Source organism: Trachurus trachurus (genome assembly GCF_905171665.1).
Source record: "Trachurus trachurus genome assembly, chromosome: 16".
Taxonomy (NCBI): domain Eukaryota; kingdom Metazoa; phylum Chordata; class Actinopteri; order Carangiformes; family Carangidae; genus Trachurus; species Trachurus trachurus.
This window is the reverse complement of record NC_139902.1, coordinates 32616989-32637863: the sequence shown is the minus strand read 5'-3', so window position 1 is coordinate 32637863 and position 20875 is coordinate 32616989. Positions and strand designations below refer to the sequence as shown.

Sequence of the window (20875 nt, the reverse complement as noted above, 5' to 3'; positions counted from 1 at the left end):
AGGCCAGCAGCACTCGTGTCCTTCTCATTGTCCTTTATTGCATACTGCGTCGGCGCTTAACATGCACAAACCAGTTTCGACAACGTCTTACTCAGTGTGCACACTTTTAAGTTTATCTTTTGGCCGTGCACCTCTTTAGTTTGTTCCTGAGAGTTTTGTTGGAGAGTGCATGTTTTTCTTTGTTTTCTATTTGATAAATTTACCCATTAATCTCACTATTATGAAATTTTGTCGCTCAATTAGGCTATTACTTTTTTATTTTTATTTATCTCATAATTGGTATTTTTCCTTGAATGGGTTTTCTGGGCGCTTTTACAATAGGCCTACCCATATCCTGCCACTCGGGGCGCAAAATGCTTAGGCCTACCACGGGACTCAATGGTGGTGTCGTTGTTACCCTATGGTTGTTACTCTCTTATTCCAGTGCTCTAGGTGGGAGTGCTCTCAAATTCAAGGAAATGATCACGTGACAGAAGGACACAACCCATTAAAGAGTGTAGCTTACACAGCCTGAAAGAAGCAGACAGAGCTGCAGCTGAGTGAGTCTCAACCGACTGAACTGAACCGAAACTAAACTAACGGAGCCTCTTTCCTCTGTCTCGTCCTGTGATTGGTCCCTGGGCGTCGGGTGTCTTCGGGTTTCTTCGGGTTTACGCCGGTGTTATGGAAATTTAACTGCGCAAAACCGTTGCGAGTGTCGTTTCCGTGAAGACTGAGTGACCGACAACGTCTCCAGCCGTTAAACAGTAAGTTACTTTTATGTTAATGTTAATGACAGGTCTGTACCGGTTTAAATGTCCCCAAAACGAAACTGACTGTGAGTCTGTGGACTCTGTTGTGTCGGTCATATCAGACAGAAATGCAGCGGAGAGACACCGACAGCGTCTCCACCTGTTAAACGGTGAGTTAGTAATCACAAGATTTGGAGATAACACGGCAGGAATACATCAAGAAACAAAGACGGTTCAACTCATTATAAGAAATTAAATATTCTGTTGATTCATAGCTGCCATTTGAACCGACTTCCTTTGGTTTCTAACATGTAGCCTGTTTAGAATTAATTTTTAATAAGGTTACATGATAGAAACCAAAGATATTAGATTGTTGTTCGTTTGTTTTTAACAAACAAACAAAAACCTATCTCTCTCTATCTTATCAGTGAATTACCCAAAGTTTTAATAAAGGATAGGCTAAATGCTCAGTTTAGTTTGATAGTGGGAACCGTCACTTCACTAATAAACTGAAAACACTGGGTCTCTCGTATCTCGCTCTTATCTCAATGAACTGGCTGAACTAGTCGAGGCTTTTGTCTTCCCTTCCACCTTTCTAGGCTACTGTAATTAGATTAAAGATGAAAAAAAGACATTAAAATAAATGAATGCTGATATAAATAATTAAATGTCTACATTGCCTAATTGCACAATCATGGACGAAATTTTGATTTTAGAAGTGGGGGGGACATATTTTTAATAAAACCCAAACTCTTTCAGTTTCTTACAGTTTTCTAGCAGTTCTTTTAGTTTTCTACTAGGGATGCACAGATACCATAAAACAATGACTGGCTGTGACTATGAACACTAGAACCGCCAACTGCCGTTCATTGGACGACTTTGATTTTCATTTGTGCATAACTTTATTTAAAAAATACATTGAAGTCCACCAGTCTGTGACTTTTCCTAAAATGATGTTGGGCAGCACCCCGTTTTGTTAAATACAATCAATATTACTCACACAAAAAAATATGATCATGTTTTCTCATTTTTACCTGTAACCGCCACGTTCGTTCATTGGACGACCAGAGAATTCACCGATTTGCGCCGGCATTATTGGGCTTATGCGCTCTCTCTCTCTCCCTCTCTCTCTCTCTCTCTCTGTGTGTGTGTGTGTGTGTGTGTGTGTGTGTGTGTGTGTGTGTGTGTGTGTGATTGTGTGTGTGTGTGTGTGTGCGTGCGTGCGTTCGTGTTAATGTGTATCTCTGTGTGTACATGTGCGCAGGCTGCGCAGATGCACACTCACGTCCACACTTCACACACGCACGGTGCAGAAATTATTTTCCAGACTGGACAGACTAGTTGTAGAAGAGGTGTAGCCTACATTCAGGGGGGAAATATCAATATGATATCAAAAGAAAACGAAATTCGTTTTATAAAGCCAGTATTTAGGAGCAAACTAGTGTAAAAACAGAGTCGCTGTGCTCTTCATGTAAAGCGCCGACGTGAGCGCACGCGGGGGGGGGGGGCAATCCTGCGTCGGTATGATGGGCAGCTCCACCTGACATATCAAACAAAGATCACTAAGGACTATGGATGTTGCCGTAAAAGAGAGAGAGAGAAAAAAAAGGTCGTTTATACGATGGAAACCTGGCTTTACAGGCGGGGGCGGGGTTCCTACGGTATGCCCCCCCCCGCCCCCCCTGCCTCGCGGAGGCTGCGGGGTGCAGCCTACTTCATGGCCCAGAGTAGCTGTTAAAAGACTACGACAAATGTAACACCTATACAGCTCTAATTAACGCTTTATTACAGTTCGTCCAATGAACGACTCATGGCGGTTATAGGTATATAGTGTGCAATGGCGGTGCTAGTGAACAGTGTAACATTGTTTGTGGACGGTAAAAACAGCGGGGGACAAAAACGGCGTTTTGAAAAAGTGGGGGGGACATGTCCCCTGCGTCCCCCCCTAAAATTACGTCCGTGTGCACAATAGATAGAGTAGCCTAATGCTAATCTTCCCAACAAACTTGAGCAAATGTACATTCATAAAACAAAACCTCCCTTTTCAATGTTTTCACATTTATGCACTCTTTTTGCTCCTCTTTTCTCTTTCACACATTTCTACTTACTGTATGTTTGGCCTCTTGTGATAAATAGCAGACAGGTTCTCATTGCTCTCCTCATGCTTGTATTATGTATTTGTATAGTGGTAACAGAGTTTTGTTTTTTCAACATAATTTGAAAATAGATTAAAGATATTCTGTAGCATCTCCATATTAAACCTCTCTCTGTTGGCCAAAACTAACAAAAACACACAAAAAGAGACCGTCTGTTTGCCTCTTTTAAAAAATATATTTATGTCAAAGAATTGGGGCAGGCGTCTAAAAGCAGTGAGTGTCACTCATGTGACTGACCCCAAATCAGCTTCTTATTATTAATTCCATCCATCCAATATCAGATCAGAGCCATGAAACTTTTTTGTTTTTTTGTTTAATTCTAGTGTCATCCTAATGGAGTCCTGTAACATTTGCACAGAGACAGAAACTGGACCTGTGTCTTCTTTCTTCTCTACAGGTGAAATGGAGAAACTGCGTCAATCACAGGTCGACCTGGAGGAGGGAGGAGATGGGAAACCAGATGGAGACGCTCAGAGAAAAAGGAAGACAGAAAGTGATGGAGACGAGAAATCTGGTACAAAAACACATGCTGTTTGGTTCTAATGGAAACTAAAGACTCAATTTAACACCACTAATCACTAAAAATAACCTAATTATAGAGTCATAACATGATATTATTGTGTAATTTAGTTGCCATATAAAACACATTTTGCTTATGGGCATACACCAATGTGTTATATTTATGTATTTCAAAAATGTTCACTGTTGAACTAGTTTCAGAGCTGTGTTCATTTGATCTTTCACAGATAAAAGCCCAGAATAAAAACTGTTGAGTTGAGTTTTTCTGATTTCATTACAGGTAAAATACACAAGAGAGCCGATGGAGGAAGAACATCTGATCTGGTCAGCAGTGACCTGCAAGATGTGTGAGTAGACCTGTTAGAAATATTATTATTATTATTCATAATAATAAAAAATAACATGATTTTTTATTTTTTATTAAAATGCACAATGATATCAGGTTGAATTGAAGGAACTGAGATAAAGACTGAAACAGAACTATTCAGAACCCAAGTTAATTTCAGCTAGCAACAGGCCAAGGCCAGGTTCAGAAGTATTTTTGCCGCCTACGAGAAGTCCCGTCTCAGAATAAGAGTATGATAGAAAGAAAAAATTACAACGCATCAGCTAATTTAAAAGGTTTTAAAGTTTCTCATATATTGCCTTTTGACATTTAGTTGTATTCCGTGGCTTTCTGATTGGTGCATAATTGTCTTTAATGTGGAACCGTGTGGCAAGGCAAGGCAATTTTATTTGTATAGCCCATTTTTACAAACAGTTTGTCTCAAAGGGCTTCACATGGCATCATAACAACATCCTCTGTCCTTAGACCCTCACATCCACTGAGGAAAAACTCCAGGAAACCCTTTTAACAGGGAAAAGTTGGAGTCTGGAGCTTTTTTCATTACAGTTTTAGTCTGGGGCTGTTGACTCGCTGTTTGGTGAGCAGCCGGATCCAGAGCGAGAGTGACAGGCCTTTCCGTCAAAATAAAAGCACCAAGCTAATAAAATGCGGTGAAACTTTTTAATTTAAGGAATATAATTTACAAGAAAGTCCCCGAGCCATTAAGTTAACCTTTTGCTTTTATTGTAAAGTTAAGTTCATGTCTATTTTATAAGTTTTATGTTGGTGAACACTTTTACTTTGGTGATTTCCTGATCCGCTACAGACGGGAACCAGAATGCAGACAAAATTCGGAGTTAACAGACACCAGGCCCTTCTCCTCTCTGAAGAACCTGGTGACGCAAGGCTATTACAGTTTATAAACAAAACATTCAAACTGGGCCCCTCCTCTTGGACTCAACTGTGTAGCCTCCTGCCCCAGTCAGCAGCAGTAGCAGCACTTGTCAGGACCGCAAAGGATACAGTCTGAGCAGGGCCGGACTGGGAGACTTTTTCAGGCCAGGGGTCAGTCATGTAACCAGGCCACCCTGGCCTTGCCCACACACGCACGTTCACGCCCACACCTACATGCATTGGCACGCATGTACACGCACATGCGCACGCACGCACGAACACACACACACACACACACACACACACACACACACACACACACACACACACACACACACACACACACACACACACACACACACACACACACACACACACACACACACACACACACAGTGCATTCCAAATAAGTTCAAATATGGGACCTATGTACAAACTAAGTTAGGAATATACAGTAACTTTTGTGTTTGGGGCTGGGCTGGTAAATACAGTAACACAACAATCCTCAGCAAAATCCACTAACACACTTACTAGAAGAGAATAAAGGTTTAACGCAGTGCCATGGTTACATAAAAGTCATATCTTGTGGAATGTCAACTGCCTCTTTGGCATATATTTTTATGTGTAGCCTACAATATAACCTAATAAACAAAGACAACAAAGTCCAAATCAAACAATTAATCAGCTATGAGGGGACAGCCTTTGAATACATGGATAACTTACTTGCAGAGGTATCTTGGCTGGGGGGGGGCTGAATAAATTTCTCAACTTAAGGCATTTGGCCGCATCCTCCTCCAGTGCCTTTCTTTTTCTCTCTCTCTCTCCCTCTCGGCACCGCCTTTTCTTTTGTTTTTTTACCCGGGTGGTTGGGGTCCATGGTTTAATAGTCGAAGCCTCGACTCTCCCTCTCTGCTCGGCGCTCGCTACACACACACCGCGACTGCAGCAAGTACCAGACACACCACACACACACACCCCTTCCTCCGCACGCTGTCTGTGTGGTTGATACAGACTGTTGGGGCGGGTGTTAATCAAAACAAACCAATCGCCTTGTCCTCCTCACATGCTACTGGCCTGAGTGGCCTCTGATTGGCCAGGCCTGCCTCTCTGACTTAGAAAAAAAAAAAGTCAGATAGCCGCGGCGCCGGCTGACCGGCAGACTTAAAAAAAAAAAAAGAGAGAGAGAGAGAGAGACGCAGGCCAGCAGGCCAATCATAGGCCGGCGCTTCGGGAAACCTCCTGGTTCTCCTGATGGCCAGTCCGGGCCAGAGTCTGAGTGAAGCGCTGGAGCCGTCACCAACAACGGGAGCCTCCAGTGTTATGTTGTAAGGAGCAGGAGGGTCGTTGTGGTGAGCTGGGAAGAGGGTGTTAACAGCGGATGCTAACCTCTACCGTTAGCCGAAGTTAGCATCGAGCTAGCTCACCACAACGGCCCTCATACTTGTTACCACTCGAGGCTTTAGTTGTCGGCTCGAAACCTGGGCATAATAACTGACTCTGAGCAGTGCTTTGACTCTCAGGTGACCAAAGTGCTACAGTCATGCTTTTTTAATCATTTCCAGGATTAAATACTTCCTTTCCCTCATAGACCTAGAGGAAGTTATCCACACTTGTATTTCCTCTGGGCTCGATGATTGTAATGTGCTCTATTCTGGTTTTAGCAGGCAAAATTTACAGAGACTCCAACTGTTACAAAATGCCGCAGCCAGGCTTTTAACAGTTTCTAAGAGAAACAAGCATATCACTGCAGTCCTTGCAGCCCCACTGGCTACCTGTGATTTTTAGGATAGATTTTAAGATTTTACTGCTTGTTTTTAAAGCCCCAAATGGTCAGGCTCCAGCATACATATCTGACTTTGTATCTCCCTACAAGCTTGATCGGTGCCTGAGATCCTCCAGCAAGGGAGGCAAGCAACCTCAGTATCTCCTTTTAAATCTCTTCTTAAAACTCACTTTTATCGATTGGCCTTTCCTTTTCCTACTGTAACTTCATTGTATTGTACTCTCTAAAATTGATATTGTTTTAAACGTGAAGCACTTTGTAATTTTAATTTCGATAAGTGCTGTAGAAAGTTACTATTATTATTATTATTATTATTATTAGCCTATTATTATTATTATTTAGGCATCAAAGCGTCCGTCTGGATCTGAAATGTCTGAATATTAAGGAAATAAGGCATGTTTAGTCTTGTCCTTGGTTACAGAGTCCAACCAGCAGCAGCAGCGTCTTCATGTCCCAGTGGAGTCTCTCTGAAGAGCAACAAGTCCATGAACCTTCCTCCAGTCTTCAGTGGAGCAGAGGTTCCTCCTGATGAACGGTGAGAAAGACAACATGTCCTTTACCACTGAATAAAATATTTCTGTAAAACATCACTGTCAGTGTGAGATCTTCCTGTGTTTTCAGTCTGCACATATATTTACAGATGGACACACTCAGGAGCTTCCAGTGACCAGTTTGCATCAAGAGCTATAATATATAAAAGAGCTTGGCAATCATAAACAATCAGAGTAGACTATAGGTTTAAGAAAAGACGCTTTCTAACAACAATGGTTCATTTAGGCATCCAAGCGTCCCTCTGGATCTGAAATGTCTTCTGAAATAAGCCAATGCCAGTGAATATTAAGGAAATAGACATGTGTCGTCTTGTCCTCGGTTACAGAGTCCAACCAGCAGCAGCAGTGTCTTCATGTCCCAGTGGAGTCTCCCTGAAGAGCAACAAGTCCATGAACCTTCCTCCAGTCTTCAGTGGAGAAGAGGTTCCTCCTGATGAACGGTGAGAAGAACGTGTCCAGGGCTTAATAAAATATTTAATAATAATAATATTAACTCACTGTCAGTGTGAGATCTTCCTGTGTTTTCAGTCTGCACATGTATTTACAGATGGACACACTCAGGAGCTTTCAGTGACCAGACTGCTTCAAGTCAGACCCTGAAACAAAAGGTGGGTGAATCTTAAGCTGCATTTCGGGGGAAACTTTCCACCAAAAGTTCCAGGAACCTTTAGTGCCCGGAACTAAAAGGTTCCTACAGCCCACTGTTGTCTGCGTTTCCACCAAGGCCCAAAGTCCTGGGGAGATTATGCAAATCGCCAAATATAACCTATTAGGACAAAATTGAACGTACAAGAAAAAACATTTCTAGTTGCAAGTTATATTATTGGTTACTCCATTCCCTTGAGAGAAAAAAGATAGAGACAAAAAAAACAGGACAGCGGAGGATGGGTGTTCAAGTGTGGAGAGACTGGGCTGGGGCATAAACCAGCCGCCCACGGTTCACCTGCGGGGTGTCTGCATTAGGAAGGGTCGAGGATCAGTCGGACGGTCAGTCGGCCAGCGTAGTCCTCGTGTCTCAAGAAACACTGTGTTGTGCCTTTCGAAAGTACCTACCTCTGACCAGGGCTGTTTTGGGAGGAACTTTTCTAACTACCCCGAACTACAGTTTAGTTCCTAGTTCCTAGTTCCTAGTTCCTAGTTCCTAGTTCCTGGTTCCTGCGGTCGAAACGCACAAAGGAACTAGTTCCGGCAGTGAAATCGCAGCTCTATACATGGAAAATATTATTAAACTGAAATTTCTTTATTTCAGGATTTTGAGGACAAAGTTTCAGAATTCATGAAATCAAACATGATGAGAGTTTGGAACGTCCTCAGTTCCAGTGGAGAGAGTGAGGAAGGTAAAGAAAAGGAGGAGGAGGTTGATGAAGAACTGATTCAGTCAGAAACTGGAGCCAAAGAAGGATTTCTACAGATCGTCCTGCATGTTTTGAAGATGATGAAACAAGATGCGTACATTTCCCTCCTCGAGCAAAGTAAGAGATTAGAAATATTGACATTGAAATATCATCTCAGGAAGGGTTTGTGTGTGTGAGTTCAGACTAGAGTCATGTTTCTACTACATGTATGAAATTTGGTAGACACATCAAACATTAATACATTGCAGAGATAACCCTAACAGGAAGTCATTTTGAATTTCTGCAGGAATTTTTATTGCTGTTTTGCAATTGATTGGTGACATCTGTCAATGTTAAATTGAGAAGCTCCGAATTTTGAATGGCGAATGCCATGAAACAGGGAGTTGCAATAATTCAAGCACACATCAGCATGCATAGATAGATAGATAGATAGATAGATAGATAGATAGATAGATAGATAGATAGATAGATAGATAGATAGATAGATAGATAGATAGATAGATAGATAGATAGATAGATAGATAGATAGATAGATAGATAGATAGAAGTTGGCTAATGATAAATCTTTATTCTCCTAGGGTTTTATGGAGAACTCAACATGTATCAGCGGAAACATAAATCCTATATGAAAAGGAGATATGAGCAAATGACTGAAGGGATTACACACCAAGGAAATATCATACCATTCAATAAAATATACACAGAACTCTACCTACTTGATGGGGGCATAAGAGAAGTCAATAGTGAACATGAGGTGAGACAAACTGAGAAGGCCGTCAACCGACCGAGGTCAGTAGAAACGCCAATCAACTGTGATGAAATCTTCAAGCCTTTTAGCAAACATGGCAAACCAGTGAGGACTGTTCTAACCCAGGGAATTGCTGGCATCGGTAAAACTGTCCTAGTGCAGAAGTTCATGTTGGACTGGTCTGAGGACAAGGCCAATCAGGACATCCAGCTCCTGTTTTCACTTCCTTTTAGGGAGCTGAATTTACTCAGAAAGGAGGAAACAAGCCTGATGGAGCCTCACTCCAGGCCTGAAAGAATCTGGACTCAAAGACCTAAAGATGTACAAAGTCCTGTTTGTGTTGGACGGTCTTGATGAATGCAGACTGCCCCAGGATTTTAATGGAAACAAGAGATGCTGTGATGCTACACAGGTGGCCTCAGTAGATGTTCTACTAACAAACCTCATTGTAGGTAATCTGCTACCAAAAGCCAGTGTGTGGATCACTACCCGACCGGCTGCAGCCGGCTGCATCCCTCCACAGTATGTTGACCGGGTGACTGAGATACGAGGCTTCAGTGACCGACAGAAGACGCAGTACTTCCACAAGAAAATTGATGATGAAAACTTGGCCAAAAGAGTAGTCTCTCACATCAAGTCAACCAGAAGTCTCCACATCATGTGCCATGTGCCGGTGTTCTGCTGGATTTCCTCCATTGTCCTGGAAAAGATGTTTGACAGTGCAGGAGGAGGGAAGATGCCAAAGACCCTGACTCAGATGTACATCCACTTCCTGGCACACCAGACCACACAGATGCAAGGCAAGTACTGCACGGAGCAAGAACTGGACCTTCAACACACTTACAAGATGATTATGTCCCTTGGGAAGTTGGCCTTCAAGCAGTTGCAGAAAGGCAACCTGATCTTCTATGAGGAGGATCTTAGAGAGTGTGGGATTGATGTCAAAGATGCATCTATCTACTCAGGGGTCTGCACTCAGGTCTTCAAGGAAGAGTCCTGGTTTCAGCATAAAGTCTTCTGCTTTGTCCATCTGTCTGTCCAAGAGTTTCTTGCAGCACTGTATGTGATGTACAAGGAAAGTGGTGTCAACCTGATGATCAAGGAATCTGGAGAATTAGCCAAAGCAAAGTCTGTGTCTGACGTACACAAAGCAGCAGTGGACAGTGCTTTACAGAGCAGCAATGGCCACCTGGATCTCTTCCTGCGTTTCCTCCTTGGACTCTCTCTGGACTCCAGTCAGGATCTGCTCAGAGGCCTGAAGATTCAGGTCCAAACCTGTGACTCTCAAAGTCGTGAGGAAACCATCAAGTATATCAAAGACAGAATCCAGCAGAGTCCTCACCCTGACAGGTGTATAAATCTATTCCACTGTCTGAGTGAGTTGAACGATGACTCTCTGGTGGAGGAGATCCAGAAGTACTTGGACTCAGGCAGAGACTCTGGTACAGATGAATTCTCTTCAACTCAGTGGGCAGCTCTGGTCTTTGTGTTGCTGTCCTCTCAGGAGAATCTAGAGCTGTTCGAACTGAAGAAATACTCCAGGAATGAAGAAGGTCTTCAGAGGCTCCTCCCGGTCCTCGAAGCATCCAAATCAGCAAAGTAAGTGTCTCTGCAAATCCTACAAAGATAAGCCTTAAGCGCACCTTTCAACACCTATCAAACTCAGTGTTGTAGATTACTGATGACTTGTAGATGATGTTATACAAACTTTAAGTCTTTTGTCTTTGTCCATCAGGTTGAATGACTGTGGACTCAGTGCAACCTGCTGCCAGGCGCTGTCCTCCTCTCTCAGCTCAGCATCAGAGCTGTGTGATTTAGACTTAAGTGACAATAGTTTACAAGACTCTGGACTTGAGCTCCTCTGCCATGGACTCCAGAGTCCACACTGCAGACTGAAGACACTCACGTGAGCAACATGTATTTTCTGGATCTCTTCCAGTTCATAATGTTTTCTTTCTGTGGGTTAAGCATCAGCAGATCATTGTGCTTTTGCCAACCCTTCTCTTCTTAAGTCAATAACCTATCGACTCTTGGATGGTCTATACCAAACTGAAGAGTTTCTTTGCCATTGGCTCACTCTTCCAAAAAACCTGTGTACCCCCACTGATGTCAGTTGAAAAGTGGGTGTAACATTCACTCATGGTCCCTGTAGGATTTGTCCTAATGACTTATCTGTTCATCCATTCAGACTGAAGAGATGTGGCCTCACCCAGAGATGCTGTGAACAGCTGGCTTCAGTCCTCAGCTGTTCCTCATTACAGCTTCAGGAGCTGGACCTGAGCAACAATGACATTGGAGATGAAGGAGTGCAGCGACTCAGCATCGGACTGGGAAATGAGTGCTGTAAACTGGAAACACTCAGGTAACGTTACTCTGGAACAGTGGTCCATCCCTCACCATGACTCTGTCCTGACACATTCAGCTTTGCCTCTTAAATGTTCAGTGTGTAATAATTTATATAAAAATAAAACTTTATCCATAGCACCTTTAAAAACACAAGTTTACAAAGTGCTTCACAAAACAACATAAAAGAGTCAAGTCGTACATGTTTTGCTGTGCGCGGGAGAGTTTTTTTTTCCCGCCAGTCAATGACAGAGCAGGTGTAGCTCCATGCAGCAGAGTGCTGCATGGAGGGCTACTAGCCCTGCCAGTTGTTCCCCGGATGCTAACCGCTAACCGTTAGCATCCACCGCTACCACTGCTTCCCAGCTCACCACAACGGCCCTCCTACTAGTTACAACATAACACTGGAGGCTCCCATTGTCAGTAATGGCCGAGTATCAACCTGCCGCTCCAGCACTACACGGCTTCCGTGATGGTGCATCCCAGTTCCCATGGAATTTACCAATGTAGACAGGCTAGAAGAGATGCATCGTAAATTCAACCCTAAATTATATCCTATGCACCCTGAATCTACCGGTGCAGTTGCATCGCAAGCATTTGTATTGGACCACCGATATGAATGGGTGAATCTCTCCATCCCTAATGTCCACAGTGCATCGCTCCACGAACGTTGGCAGGTATGTAGTTGGGCTGAATGACGCAGAGAATTTAGCTTTTTAGAAAGGGTTTGGTAGCAGAGCAGTCTTACATGCGTCTACTCAGAAAGCCACCACAACTGGAAGTCGGCTTTCCTTCTTAACATTTTAGTAGCTTTTGTTTGAGACTCATTTTAATTCTGTTTCTCATCAGGTTGTTGTTCTGCTGTGTTACGGAGAGAGGTTGTGGTTTTTTGGCCTCAGCTGTAAAGTCCAACTCCTCCTACCTGAAAGAGATTGACCTGAGCTACAATCACCCTGGAGAGTCTGGAGTGAAGCTCATCTCTGAATCTCTGGGCGAGGGAAAATGTGAATTAGCCAAACTGAGGTAAAAAACAACAAAACACTGTCAATGTGTTGCTACATCACCATTGAATATCATTAGAAATCCGTTTTGTGGGCATTCTGGTGTCTCGCCCGTAGAGCACAGCCTACATAGTCAATGTCATCACTGTCCTTTTCTTCTCTGATTTCCTGTCTCTCTCACTGTCCTATTATGATAAATAAGTAAAAATCTGATCCAGATCAACCTGACATGTTTCCCATTTTCTCCACAGAGTCGACCACAATGCAGAATGCTGGCTAAAACCTGAACTGGCCAAATGTAAGTTTAAATATTCTATAGTGACGTAACACACACGTACACTCAAGGTACTGGTTATCGCCTGTTCTGAATTGTTTCTGACTGGGCCCTGGTGTGAACGGGGTCTATAGACCAGAGCGGCTTTTTTATGCAAATGAGAATGACTGATGCATCCTGGGTAATTTAGGGGCAGCGCCCAGCATCCCTCCATTGAAAAGTTCAGCCTAACTCGCTTGACAAACTAACTAACAAAAAGTTGGCTATTAACAGGCTATTTACAGACAACACTAAGCCAAAACCTCCCCGGTGAATCAACCAAATACGTGTAGATGTCTGGGTAAGACATTTCTGGCCACTCTGTGGGGTCATTGATCATTGTGGGAGGCTAAATGAGCATACCGCTAGATTAATTAATTGTAATTTTTCAAGATAGTGTGAACGGTGGGTTTCAAAGAGGGTGTCAAAATAATTATGCGACATAGTGCTACAAAAGAAACAAAAAATAAAACATTCAAATTGATTGTTAGTTAGTCTACGCTCCATCAAAACACAAAAAGCCACTGAGTGCAATGTAAAAATGCCGGGTGCTGCCCCTAAATTACCCAGGATGCATCAGTCATTCTCATTTGCATAAAAAAGCCGCTCTGGTCTATTGGTCAATGGGTGAGCTACAGTAAGTGACAGATGTTTTTGGTTGTGGTCAGATTTGAGACAGACAGGTTTGTGGTGGATCATATTAGACTTGTGTTATTTCTAATTTTACCCTTTCCTTCTGCCTCAGATGCATGTGATCTCACACTGGATGTGAACACCGCCCACAAACTCCTCATTATCTCTGAGGGGAACCGAAAAGTTTCCCAGGGCAAGGAGCAGCCGTATCCCGACCACCCTGACAGGTTTCACCACTGGACCCAAGTCCTGACCCAGCAGGGCCTGAGCAGCCGCTGCTACTGGGAGATGGAGTGGGATGGGAACTTTCCCAGGATCGGGGCGACCTACAAGAGCATCGGTCGCAAAGGTGCCACCAACGACTGTTTGGTGGGATCAAACAGAATGTCTTGGGCTCTGCGTTGTACTGATGAGGGATATACTGCCTATCATGAAGACAAGACCTACCCCATTGAGGTTCGCTCTGGGGCTAGCCGCAGGGTAGCATTGTATCTGGACTGGGAGGCTGGCATCCTGTCCTTCTACAGAGTCTCTCCTGGAAGGTCACTGACACATCTCCACACTTTCTTCACCACATTCACTGAGCCTCTGTACCCAGGGTTTAGAGTCTGGTCCCCCGGTTCCTCTATCACACTGTGTCAGCTGAACTAGCTGACACAGTGTGATCTTCCTGTCAGCAGAGATGGTTCATCTGGCAGTGAAATACCTCACCTGACCCCCAACGGGTGTCTCCCCATCATGCGGAGAGACTACAAAACACAACAAGAGTCAGGCAGCAGAGGATGTTGTTTGTTCTCTATTTTAGAGTTTGTTTAGAGTGGTAACACTTTTAGAAAAAGGTCAATGATTCTTACTGCCACTTGATGTCACACTAGACACTTTATTGGTAAATGGTAAGTTTGCATTTAATCACCAATGAACCAATGATACTTTTCATCGTCCATAAGGACTTAAATATGAATGATTTATTTATTTGAACTTGTCTGTAATAATAAACATCCAATGGGATTTGTAAAATAAAAAGTAATGACATCAGACTAAACTGTTCATTGATGATGTTTGTGCTTTCAAATCAATCAGTGACTGAAAATCATAAAAAAACTGAAAAAACATACTTTATATTCAAAATGTAAAGTATAAAAAGTATGTACTATGAATAATGCACAATTTACATTTGTATTTCATTGCTACTTTTTACTATCTTTTGTACCTTTTGTGTCTGCACCTGACGCCACATCAAGTTCCTTGTGCTGTGAAGTGACTTTACTGCTCTTGTCAATAAAAAATATACATTTTTCATTGATGTGTTATGATCAGTTTAGGAAAAGTCACATCAAGCTGAAATTATTAGCAGTTAGCTTGTGCTTGCTAACAAACTCTTAACTGCTATCTGGATCAACTCCAAGCAGAATTCAGTGGAATCTTGTTTAAACCCTGTCTTGTCAGGTTTTGGCGAGTTTTACTCTGTTTACCGTCTTTATTCAAGTTGTTCCAACGCAGCCCAATGTCTCTCTCTGTCACTCCACATGAAATGGAAGAAGCAGACAAAGGTAGGCGGGACTTATAATCGCTAGACAGTCTCTGATTGGTCAGACCTGTGCTTTCCTTCTGCTCTTAAAAATCCAATGGAACATCAAATATACATTATCCTTTAAAAATGAAAAAAGTTGAAATTGTGAGATATAAAGAGCATTGTTTCCACATTTTTGATTTTTAAAATAATTTTGTTGTTTTTTAAATCTATTTCTTATGACTTGTTATTGCATAATCATCTCTCAATTCACCTCAGTTATGTAGCCTAATTTTATTACACAGTTACGATTTTTTATTTGATCAATTTATCTCATGATTATGAAATGTTGTCACACATTACTTTTTTATTTGATGATTTGTATTTATCTCATACTGATTTTTTTTTCTCAATATGAATTTTTATCACAGTTATTACTTTTTATTAGATAATCATCCTAATTGACTTTTCAATCTCAACTATAAGGCTTTTGTCACATTTGTGACTTTAATTTCATGGTTGACTTAACATATTTTTATTTTTTAAATCAAGGTCACTGCCCAGGACAACGCTGTAATTAGAGGGAAACATCTCATGTTTACACATAAATATGTAAACACTGTGTGACCAGTGAACACCTGAATGTGCACCTTCCAGAGGGCGGGGTCATAGAGGATCCTGGTGGATGGGGTGTTCTTTAATGCAAGGTGACAGTGGCAGAAAAACACAACAACTGGTTATCTTTGTACAAAGTATTAAATTTACTCAGATGTGGTCACAAAGTGTGTAAACAGCCTGAAGCAGACTGAGCTGCAGCTGAGTCTCTGACTGACTGAACCGAAACTAAACCAACAAAACCTCCTCCCGGTGTCGTCCTGTCCTGGGATTGGTCCACAGGTGTGTCAGGTTTCTTCTGGCTCCATCAGGTCTCTGCAGTGACCGTGACCTTGTATCATCTAACTGCGTCACTCGACTCTCTGTCATTTCATTAATATCAGAAGGTGAAATGCAGCGGAGAGACACCGACAACGTCTCCACTCGTTAGAAGGTAAGTGACAGTTAATGTTAATGACAGGATTTGGAGATAAAATACCAGGAAAACAACAAGAAACAGAGACAGTTTTACAGAAATTAAACAACAATCTGTTCTGTTGTTTAATCGCTATAAGTTTGAACTGCCTTGTTTTGGTTTTTAACTTGTGGCCTGTTTAGAAGTTAGTTCAAAAACCAGATATGTGTCAGTTTATTAATAATTTATCCAAGATTTTAATATATGGAATAAAAAAAATCTCTATCAGTTGTTGTTGTCATCTTCTTTTCTTTTTGCTTTTCTTTTATATCTAGGTTTTTATTTTATTTTCATTGTTTATGTTTTCCGCACATTTATTGCCATTTTTCCTCTTTGTTTCTTTTGTTGTTGTTATTTTGTTTTGTCTTGTTATTTTCAGAACTTTGGAATGGTCTTACTTATTGTTGCACTACATCTTTAATTTGTCATAGCATGGTAGATTACATGTATGAAAGCCTAAACAGGCCATACTCTTATTGATTTCTTCTTTACTCTTTTGTAGTGGTATAACTTAAGCTTTGTTTTTTCAAGATAATGTGATAATCTTAGGTCAAAGAAATTTCTATTTTCTATTTATATCAGCATTTTATATCTTTATATTTCATATTTGTTGGCCACCAAAAACAGTGATGAGTGGTCACCCAAAATCAGCTCACTAACATTAATTTCATCCATCCAATTTCAGATACATTTTAATGAAAGATTTTTAAAAAAAATCTTGTCGTACAGTTCAGAGCCTTTCTTCTCTCCAGGTGAAATGGAAAAACTGCATCAATCACAGCTCGACCCTGAGGACGGAGGAGACAGGAAACCAGATGGAGACGCTCAGAGAAAAAGGAAGACAGAAAGTGATGGAGACGAGAGACAAGGTACTAAATGAACATGTTCTACAGACACAGCTACAGACTGTTACAGACTCGTATTATTGGGTAAATAAGTTGTCATATAAAACGTGTCTGGTTGTGTGTTTATCCACAAATACACCAATGTGTTATGTTTGTGAGACTGTCAAACTAGTTTCAGAGCTGTGTTCATTTGACCTTTCACAGATAAAAGCCCAGAATATTTTTTTTCCCCCCTGTTTTCATTAAAGGTGAAAGACACGAGAGAGCAGATGGAGGAAGGTCTGATCTGGTCAGCAGTGACCTGCAAGATGTGTGAGTAAACCTGTTAGAAATATTAATAATAACGGTAATAACATTATTATTTTATTTTATTTTACCAAAAGCACAATAAAATCAGGTTGAATAGAAGGAACTGAGATAAAAACAGAAACACTGACAGAATTAATCAAAAGCCAAGTTAATTATTTAGAAATTCAGCTGTCAGTTAATATGTTATGTGTTTAATTATATATTTTTAATGAAGCCAAATGCAAAAAAGGATCATATGAGGAAGCCAAAGGATTACGAAGCTTTGCGGATGCTTGGTGGTCGAGTGGTTAGAGCTCGTCCCGTATGGCAGAGTCTGCCCCTAAGCAGTGATCACTGGTTCAACGTCTGGCAATGACTATCTTTACTAAATGTCATTCCCCCAGTCTCTCTCCCTGCTTTCTTGTTCTATCAACATAAGTGCAAAAATGCCCAAAATATACTTTAAAGGAGACATATTCTGCCCCTTTTCCACAAATTAGAATAGTTCCCAAGCGCCTTAAAGAAATGTCTGTCACATCAAAATACCCCAATGATCAAACACCACAGCTCTTTTCATCCTCTTAAAACAGCCCTGTTCAGAATGTTTGGTTTCAGTGCCTGTCCCTTTAAATGCAAATGAACCACTGCTTGCCCGCCCCTTCTACTGGTACCAGGTAGGGGTGGGGTTATGCAAATTCGAAAACTAATTACATCATTGGGAGACATCTGAGGGAACAGCTCGTAAAACCACATGGATTTCAACCTAGGGAGCCTGAAAATTACAGATTTTTTTGTCAATTTTCACATTTTGGGGGCCGGAAGGCAAACATAAACACATGTTAAAGAGCCCTTTAAAGCAGAAGTAAGCGATCCGGTTGTTTTGGCTAGAGCACTGGAAAAGAGAGTAAGTTTAGTTTAGTTTAGTTTAGTTTATTTATTTATTTCATTCATTTGTCAAACATAAAAACAAAAAATAAAATAAACAGTGACAATACTGTAACTCTTGAATGAAAGGGGGTAGAAAAAAGCGAACTTATATTGTCTACCCCTTGTTACAAAGAATTAATTCACAAATTAGATAGTACCTACATCCAAGCAACATCCAAGTAACGATAGCATTGGTTCAATGGAAGCGCCTCCTGATGGCGGAATATGGGTATTGCAAAAGCGCCCAAGAACTGACATCTCTGCATTGTTGGTGAATGAGCAGTGTGGTATTTTCAATAATTTAAGGGCATTTATAGATCACCCACGTTAATAGCATCATTGAGGACCCTTTACAGATAAATATTAACACATAGGCGAGTAAAAAATAAAATAAAATAAAAAATAGTTGTCTACATTAATGTTTCAATCTACTGACTGACAGACCCGTGTTTCAGACCAAACACTCTGTATAAGAGAAGATATAACTATTTAAGACTTATATTAACACAAACATTCCGCTTACTTCTGCTTTAAGAAAGAAGCTTTCTAAATGTCAGAAGAGACCAGCAGCAGCATCATCATGTCCCAGTGGAGTCTCACTGAAGAGCGACAACTCCATGACCCCACCTCTGCTCTTCAGTGGAACAGAGGTTCCTCCTGATGAACGGTGAGAAGGACAACGTGTCCTCCAACACCGAAAAAAATATTTCTGCAAAACATAACTGTCAGTGTGAGATCTTCCTGTGTTTTCAGTCTGCACATGTATTTACAGATGGACACACTCAGGAGCTTCCAGTGACCAGACTGCTTCAAGTCAGACCTTGAACCAAAAGGTGGGTGTATTTAAAGGTATGATATGTAAGAATTTGGCCTAAATTGTTGCTGCAGTCAAATTCAAAACACAGCAACTAACTGGCAACCCGGAGTCTGAAATGCCACAGGCGCTGTGACAGGGAGAAAGCGCTGGGTAGCGACACATGCCAACCATAGAAATTCAAAACATAAACATGATTTGCGGTCTGCAAAAAAAAAAAATTAATGCAAATATCTTGGCTGTAGGATTGCTGTTGGTGAGTTCAGTATGTTATATGAAAATTATTCCTGAGTCTCTGTTACATATTAGGACGATTTTACAGCCAGTTGCTTTAGATTTCTTACATACTGTATCTTTAAAGAAAGGAGCTCTGTGGGGGGTGGGGGGCTGGCCTCCTGCTATGTGCACTCTGTATAACAGATAGCTGCTGCCAGCAGACCTGACAAAGCCAAAGATGCAGCACTGTTTTCTTCTCTAAATTGTCCATTTATCATATCTCTGGAAAATATTATTGAACTTAAATTTCTTTATTTCAGGATTTTGAGGACAAAGTTTCAGAATTCATGAAATCAAACATGATGAGAGTTTGGAACGTCCTCAGTCCCAGTGGAGAGAGTGAGGAAGGTAAAGAAAAGGAGGAGGAGGTCGATGAAGAACTGACTGAGTCAGAAACTGGAGCCAAAGAAGGATTTCTGCAGATCGTCCTGCATGTTTTGAAGACCATGAAACAAGATGCATATGTCTCCCTCCTCCAGCAAAGTAAGAGATTAGAGATATTGATACTGAAATATCCTCTGTGTGTGAGTTCAGAGTCATCTATTTTTTAGACACATCAAACATGAAGAGACCTACAGAAAATATTGCAGAGATAAACCTAACAGGAAGTCACCCATTTTGAATTTCAGCTGAAATGTGTATTACTGTTTTTGCAATTCATTGGTGTCTATGCTAAATTGAGAAGCTCTAAAGTTTTTTGATTGAACAGCCTGCCCATGGTGGTATGGCAAATGCCATTAAACAAGAAGTCACTGTAATTCAAGCATACATCAGCCAATCGTTATAATGACAGACAGACAGACAGACAGACAGACAGACAGACAGACAGACAGACAGACAGACAGACAGACAGACAGATAGAGAAAAATTACATTTTCTTCTAAGTTGACTAATGATAAATCTTTCTTCAGGGTTTTATGGAGAACTCATTGTGTATCAGCAGAAAATTAAATCCTCTATGAGAAGAGAATATAAGTACATGTCTGAAGGGATTAAACACCAGGGAAATGTCATACCCTTCAATAAAATATACACAGAACTCTACCTACGTGATGGAGGCATCAGAGAAATCAACAGTGAACATGAGGTGAGACAAACTGAGAAGGCCATCAACCGACCAAGGTCAGAAGAAACACCAATCAAGTGTGACGACATATTCAAGCCCTTACCCAAACATGACAAACCAATCAGAACAGTTCTCACCCAGGGGATCGCAGGAATCGGTAAAACTGTCCTGGCACAGAAGTTCATGTTGGACTGGTCCGAGGACAAGGCCAATCAGGACATCCAGCTCCTGTTTTCACTTCCTTTTAGGGAGCTGAATTTACTCAGAGATGAGGAAACAAGCCTGATGGAGCTTCTGTATGTCCTCACTCCAGGCCTGAGAGAATCTGGACTCAAAGACCTAAAAACGTACAAAATCCTGTTTGTACTGGACGGTCTTGATGAATGCAGACTGGATCTGGATTTTAATGGAAACAAGAGATGTTGTGATGCTACACAGGTGGCCTCAGTAGATGTGCTGCTAACAAACCTCATTGCAGGTAATCTTCTACCAAAAGCCAGTGTGTGGATCACTACCCGACCGGCTGCAGCCAGCTGCATCCCTCCACAGTATGTTGACCGGGTGACTGAGATACGAGGCTTCAGTGACCAACAGAAGGAGCAGTACTTCCACAAGAAAATTGATGATGAAAACTTGGCCAAAAGAGTAGTCACTCACATCAAGTCAACAAGAAGTCTCCACATCATGTGCCATGTGCCGGTGTTTTGCTGGATTTCCTCCATTGTCCT

General features: G+C 41.6%; 1 protein-coding gene and 1 long non-coding RNA gene across 2 annotated transcripts in view; both read left to right on the top strand.

Moving 5' to 3' along the window:
* Positions 1–702: 702 nt before the first annotated feature.
* LOC310999812 (uncharacterized protein) overlaps positions 703–20875 on the top strand; it is a gene marked incomplete at its 3' end in the record, with an annotated part of 39587 nt that continues 19414 nt past the window's right edge. The window contains exons 1-16 of the mRNA XM_083990378.1: positions 703–746; positions 854–901; positions 3285–3401; positions 3687–3753; positions 6812–6943; positions 7286–7399; positions 9426–10412; positions 11251–11424; positions 12255–12428; positions 12658–12704; positions 13465–13894; positions 14030–14119; positions 18527–18658; positions 18764–18824; positions 19342–19564; positions 19993–20168. Coding sequence (XP_083846504.1) covers positions 3290–3401; positions 3687–3753; positions 6812–6943; positions 7286–7399; positions 9426–10412; positions 11251–11424; positions 12255–12428; positions 12658–12704; positions 13465–13894; positions 14030–14119; positions 18527–18658; positions 18764–18824; positions 19342–19564; positions 19993–20168 — 2919 coding nt within the window. The 5' untranslated portion in view covers positions 703–746; positions 854–901; positions 3285–3289. The remainder of the gene's footprint in view (positions 747–853; positions 902–3284; positions 3402–3686; positions 3754–6811; positions 6944–7285; positions 7400–9425; positions 10413–11250; positions 11425–12254; positions 12429–12657; positions 12705–13464; positions 13895–14029; positions 14120–18526; positions 18659–18763; positions 18825–19341; positions 19565–19992; positions 20169–20875) is intronic.
* Positions 8207–8961, top strand: LOC310998767. The gene is made up of 2 exons (XR_014596014.1): positions 8207–8431; positions 8893–8961. It is a non-coding gene; the product is annotated as an uncharacterized lncRNA (long non-coding RNA).